Genomic DNA, 6,297 nt, shown 5'->3' with positions numbered 1-6,297 from the left:
TCCTCGTTCTGTAGAATCAATAAAAAACATATCCACGAGTGAGGATAAAAACCCCCCACTATTTATGTTTTAATCATTGTTTAGACATAGGACAGAGGATAAATGTATGGGAGATACAATGTATCTTGAGCTTCATGAGTGAAAATTTTTTTTTTAAATATATTTTATTGAGTTTTTACAGAGAGAAAGGAGAGAGATAGAGAGTTAGAAACATCGATGAGAGAGAAACATTGACTAGCTGCCTCCTGCACACTCCCCACTGGGGATGTGCCCGCAACCAAGGTACATGCCCTTGACAGGAATCGAACCTGGGACCTTTCAGTCCGCAGGCCGACGCTCTATCCACTGAGCCAAACCGGTTTCGGCATGAGTGAAATTTTTTTTTCTGGTTCTTCTACCAATGATTTGGCAGACTCAAGCTTTGAATCTGAGGACATTAGAACATATTTTTAAGCACTTCAAGATAAACACTAAATGCTAAAAATACAGAAGAGGAGTTCAAAATTATGCCTATTCATCTTTTTATTACCAAAAACTAGACAGCATTTAAATGTGCACATTAAGGTCAAACATTAAATTTTAAAATAAGTAGCCACACCTGTAAAAAAGACGTAGCTTCTAAGGATAGGGTAGGACTGTGGTGGGCAAACTGTGGCTCTCGAGCTATATGCGGCTCTTTGGCCCCTTGAGTGTGGCTCTTCCTAAGCCTTAGGAGTACCCTAATTAAGTTAATAACAATGTACCTACCTATATAGTTTAAGTTTAAAAAATTTGGCTCTCAAAAGAAATTTCAATTGTTGTACTGATGCTATTTGGCTCTGTTGACCAATGAGTTTGCCGACCACTGGGGTAGGATAACCCTGATTGGGTTAACCATTTCACCAGTTATCTGCCACGATATTTTGAATTTAATTAAAAAAGGTCCACCGCTTGCATCTATAGACACTTATAGCATACAAATGGTAAACAGTTTAACTTTCCCCAATTTAAAGTAGGATTGACATGCTAAGACTCCATTCTCTCCTCCATGCATTATACATTGATACTGGCCTTTACTCTAAGAAAAATATAGGCTTCTCACATAATTTCGAAAAGATTGTAAATTTGAGACTAAATAAATGAACCCCATGAAAATGAATACAAGAAACATCAAGCTCTTACACCACTTATTAAGCACTTCACATCATCATTCTATTTAATCTTAATACCCTAAGAAGAAGGTATTATCTCCATTTTACAGAGAAGTAAACAGAGGCATAGGACAGTTAATTTGTCTAAGACAACACAGCAAACAATAGGTGGCAGCATCAAGATTCTAATCCTGGCCTGCCTGCAAACCCCTTAACCACTGTTACTAACTACTATGTTTCCCAGAATCCACGATGCACCATTGTTGTATGGACCACTAAGAATAACAGCAAAAATGCTGACAATTATAACTGTGTTACCCACTGAAATAAGACTGATCCAGATGTTAACTGTTGAAGAAAAGAAGTTAAAATTTTCAGAATCAATGACACACAGTATCATCTATTCTGCTGTCAGTATAGTGCCTTTCTGAATGTAGAAAATTATACATGAGCTGAATGAAGAATTGAATACAACTGAGTCCTGGGGCACTCTAGAAACAGCTCCCTTAGGCCATACTAAAATATTAACTTTTCTATTACTTAATCATACTCAGAATGTATTTTCATATTAAATCACTTTCTATTCTCCCAATTGTTACCTCATTGAAAAACTGATAACTGTGACTGCTTTAAATTAGAGCTATTCAGAGGCATAGACAGTGATAAAACCTCAACTTGTCTAGTGAAAGGACTCAGAGGTGTGAATTAAAGTAGGAACTAAATTCTCTATTCATTTCATTAGCTCAACCTCAAGGAGCTGAGATATTCTTATTCTCTTTTTATTCAATGTCAGGTTAGGTTACAGATATTTGGTTCATTTTTATTACTGAAAACTACTTATTCCACCTGGTCTTTTGCACTCCCTCAGGCTAAATGTGAAATGCAGTTTTTCTAACTTCTAAGTGTTTTTCAACAATCCTCCACATACACCTCCCTTTTCATTTTCAAGGATTTTATTGCTGTCTTTTCTTAAAAACACTAGTCATTAAAGAAGAGACAAATAAATCTTAGGGAAGTCAAAACAGTTCAACAAGGGGGATTGCTCAGGACTCCCTTTGTATTTTCAGGGTCATTTTGTATTTGTAGGAGTCGGGGTTCATTACCACTCTACACTCACTGCTCTACACAAACTACAGATACCCTGATGACTTTAATTGCAAGGAACAAATAACTAGGAAGCTAGTCACACTTCAGAGGGATTTAAATGAACAAGTACATGTAAGGCACTATATAAAACAGTTCCTGTGTTCCCTTCGGCTACATTCTAATTACCATGGGAGCAGAGACAGTGGAGTACAGACACATACACAGAGCCATATGGTGCAGTTCAGATTGGGGGTCTGTGTAATACAGCATAAAGTATGATGGGTGTGGAAAGAGTACTGTATATCTGCTTTTGCAAATCTGGAAATGGATGATAAGTCTTGTATTTTTTAAACACCTTACTTTAGGCTTGATCAGGGAGAACACCTCTACATTTTTGCTCTCCCAAAAGAGGTAAACACACTGGGAATTAAGTCTAGATTAGCGGTTCTCAACCTGTGCGTCGCGACCCCTTTGGCAGTCGAACCACGCTTTCACAGGGGTCGCCTAAGACCATCTTGCGTATCAGATATTTACATTACGATTCATAACAGTAGCAACATTACAGTTATGAAGTAGAACGAAAATAATTTTATGGTTGGGTCACAACATGAGGAACTGTATTTAAAGGGCCAGAAGGTTGAGAACCACTGGTCTAGATAGACAAGTATCAGGTCAACAGGCCTTGTTAAGGAAGGAGGACATTCAGTCTTAAAAGCAATCTGGGAGCATGCCTATGCCTTTCCTTTCTCTCCCATTACCTCTATAACTTGTTTGCTAAGCCCATTTATTCTAAGAATTACCTTTTCTACCTCTAATTTACCCAATAAATGTATTTTCAGGGTCATTTTGTATTTGTAGGAGTCGGGGTTCATTACCACTCTTAAAAAAAAAAAAAGGCACCAGAGAGCCATTGAAGAATTTTAATAAGGACAGCTAAGTTCCAGAAAGATGACTTTGGATGCATTGTGGAGACTAGACTGAAAAGGGAGGAAAGAGATGGGGAGACCAGTTAAGGAAGCTGGTGTGGTAAGTCCAGTCAAGCAGAGATGGTGACTTGAATTTAGGTATGTAGTACCTAAGTGGAGAATGGATTAAGTGGCTTGGCTTGGAGATTTTTAAGGGTTTGATGACTAATTGGATTCAGAGAGTGAGAGAAGAATTTTTTTAAAAATATATTTTTATTGATTTCAGAGAGGAAGGGAAAAGGAGAGACAATCAACCATGATGAGAATCATGGATCAGCTGCCTCCTGCACGCCCCCTGCTGGGGATCGAGCCCACAACCTGGGCATGTGTCCTGACTGGGAATCCAACTGTTACCTCCTGGCTCAACCACTGAGGCACCCAGGCTGGGCAAGAGAAGACTTTAAAATGAGTAATTTCTGGTTTAGGCTATTGGGAAGCTGGCAAAGCCAACCATTTAAATTCTGATAATTCAAAGGGTGAACCAAAAGGCTATTTCTAAGGAGGGAGATGATGGTAGCCTGAATAAGAGATTAAGAATAAGGGGATGGATTTGAGAGAAATGTAGTAAATCAATTACACCCAAGTTTCTGGCTTAAATTCTGTGTGGATAATCACTGCGGTAGATTGTTTAATACGCATAAATTACTTTTATCCTGTATGTACCCTTCTTTGCAATGTGACTATGTCACTCCTTGCATGTAGAGATGGAGTCTACTTCCCCACCCTTGAAATCTAGATGGGTCTTGTGATTTGCTTTGACAAATATGGTGATGTGAAGTGACTTCCAAGGCTTTAAGGCGCATTGCAGCTTTTGCTCTTTAGGAGTGCTGCCTGAGACCACCGGGAAAAGAGGTGGTCTGGCCTACTGGAGGATGAGAGGCGACATGGAGGAGAACCAAGTGGCCTCAGCTGACAGTAAGGTAAAAATGAAGTCATCTCAGACCTTTCAGTCCAGCTGACTTACTAGCACAGACAGCTGCATAAATGAGGCCAGAGGCAATCAACAAAGGAACTGCTCAGAATCATGAGAAATCGTTAAGTTTTGGGATGGCTATACAGCCATAGATAATGAAACAGTCAGAGATAGGAAAATCAAGAGAAGGCAACTTGGAATGTTATTCCTTTTTATTTCTGCATGATGGTGAACTCAAATCACCTAACATTTGCAAAAAAAAAAAAAAAAAAAAAAAAAAAGTCTTGAGTAGAAAGTTTAGAGAGGGGTCCGTCCAGTAATTTCTAAGGCACCAAAAACCTGAATAATGAGTACTGTAATGCTAACTACAAAAGGAAAGAATTCCCTCTACCGATGGTTGTAAAAGCAAACAGGCAGGATCCTCAAACTCCTAGATAAAAGAAAAAAAAGCAGAGGTATTTACTGAGGCCTTCGATTGGCCCTAATTCCCCCCCAACCCTGGACAAATCAGTTAACCCAAATCTCCTAGGACAGTGGTTCTCAACCTTGGCTGCACATTAGAATCACCTGGGAATCTTTTAAAAATCCCGATTTCTGGGCCTCATCCTCCAGAAATTCTGTTTCTTTGTTACTAATGTTGTGGCCCCACCCCATAACAAAGAAACAGCATTTCCGGAGGATGAGGCCCAGAAATCAGGATTTTAAAAAGATTCTTAGGTGATTCTAATGTGCAGCCAAGGTTGAGAACTACTGTCTAGGACCGAGAAAACCCAGCAGGCTCGTAAGAATACCTGAAGAATTAAGATGATAAAAGAAATATGTGATTGCAGCACGCAGCCTACTAAAAAAGTTTTACTCGCACAGCAAAACACGGATTGCAAACTTTTTAGGAGGAATTAACCAATATTAAGTTGTTCGTGGTGAATAGGAAAATAAGTAAAAACTAGCCTTTTCTCAAAGATTAAGAACGCATCTGCTCTGTTGAAGAAAAATGAAGTAAAAAAAAAAAAACCAACACAAAAAAACCTTGGGTAATACTACCCGCTTTTAAACGAGGTGAAGACTATCATTTTAGAAAATGCACTTAAAAAAATAAGTTATGCTTAGTCTAGAGTAGCTGCTTTTATTGCAACAACGTTGTGTAAAAACACCCACACCCACACCCACACTCACACACCCCTGAAGTGCATCCTCCAGGTGCGTGCATGTCAGAGAACGGAGATAAAGGCTGTCTATGAATTAAGGGAACACTAACAATTGCGAGATAAAAGTAAATAGGAAGTACACCTTGTATCCAAAGACGCGGGCTTTTCTCTAAGATCTGGGAACCTTGTCATAAAGAACGGTTTTATTTCCTCCCGTTAAAAAGCAATTTTCATCGCTTTCCAAGATTCATCGCCTTTCTCCCCGCTGGTGTGATTTACAGAGTGTTTTTAGCAGGAACTCTGCAAGAGGAGATAAATACCCGAGATAGTCTGAGGCCAGGAGAAAGAACCGTTAGGAACCTCGAGCCAGGAAGGATAAGCATCAAACGAGGAAACAGCCACGTCGCACTCCGGCCGCAGTAGTGGCCAAGGAAACCCAGTCCTTCCACCCTTTGCAAGTGTGGCTCCCAAAGCTGACCCGTCCTCCTCAGCGCAGCCCTCCCACTCGCTAGGGGGCTGCCGCGGAGGGGATCTCCACTCACCGCTTGCAGCACAGTCGCCAACAGCAACCTCAGCCCAAACGCCGGCCCAAGCCCTCCGCTTGGTCCAGCCGCCATCGCTACCGCCTCCCTCGGTCTCCGGCTGCCCAAAGGTCCCCTTAGCCAGGGGAGTCCACTCCAGAGCCTGACGTAAAACAGGGTGCTTAAGAGCGGCTGCCATCAAATCTGTCGGTCTGCAGAGAGGGATTACCCAAGGGCATACGGAAGCTTAAAGGTGATCGAATATCTTTACATTTGATATACATATAAAATCGTGGGTCCTTTCGACAAACCCATATCAGGCACTTTCCTAAACTCCCCAAATCTGTGCTTCTAAGGGTTCCTTCCTTTCATTCACGACATTGCCCTATCAGCCAAGAAGCTCCGCCCTCGTCAGTTTCGGCCAGCCTCCTTCTCCAACTCTACCCAATCGAATGCCGTTTTGCATGACGTCTATCGCAAAGGAAACCAACCGTAACATGAACCGAGAGCGAAGCGCTGGGGTTCTGCGGTCCAATA

General features: G+C 41.0%; 1 protein-coding gene across 1 annotated transcript in view; it reads right to left on the bottom strand.

The window, feature by feature from the left end:
* The window catches only part of LOC102751792 (15 kDa selenoprotein), a 33,132-nt gene extending 27,013 nt beyond the window's left edge, over window positions 1-6,119 (bottom strand). Inside the window, exon 1 of the mRNA XM_006760798.2 lies at window positions 5,782-6,119. Within this exon, the coding sequence (XP_006760861.2) occupies window positions 5,782-5,856 (75 nt within the window). The 5' untranslated portion in view covers window positions 5,857-6,119. The remainder of the gene's footprint in view (window positions 1-5,781) is intronic.
* Between the last annotated feature and the right edge of the window lie 178 nt (window positions 6,120-6,297).

This window comes from Myotis davidii, unplaced genomic scaffold (genome assembly GCF_000327345.1).
Source record: "Myotis davidii unplaced genomic scaffold, ASM32734v1 scaffold156, whole genome shotgun sequence".
In the NCBI taxonomy this organism is placed as follows: domain Eukaryota; kingdom Metazoa; phylum Chordata; class Mammalia; order Chiroptera; family Vespertilionidae; genus Myotis; species Myotis davidii.
The sequence above is the reverse complement of the archived record's forward strand: the minus strand, read 5'-3'. Positions and strand labels throughout refer to the sequence as shown.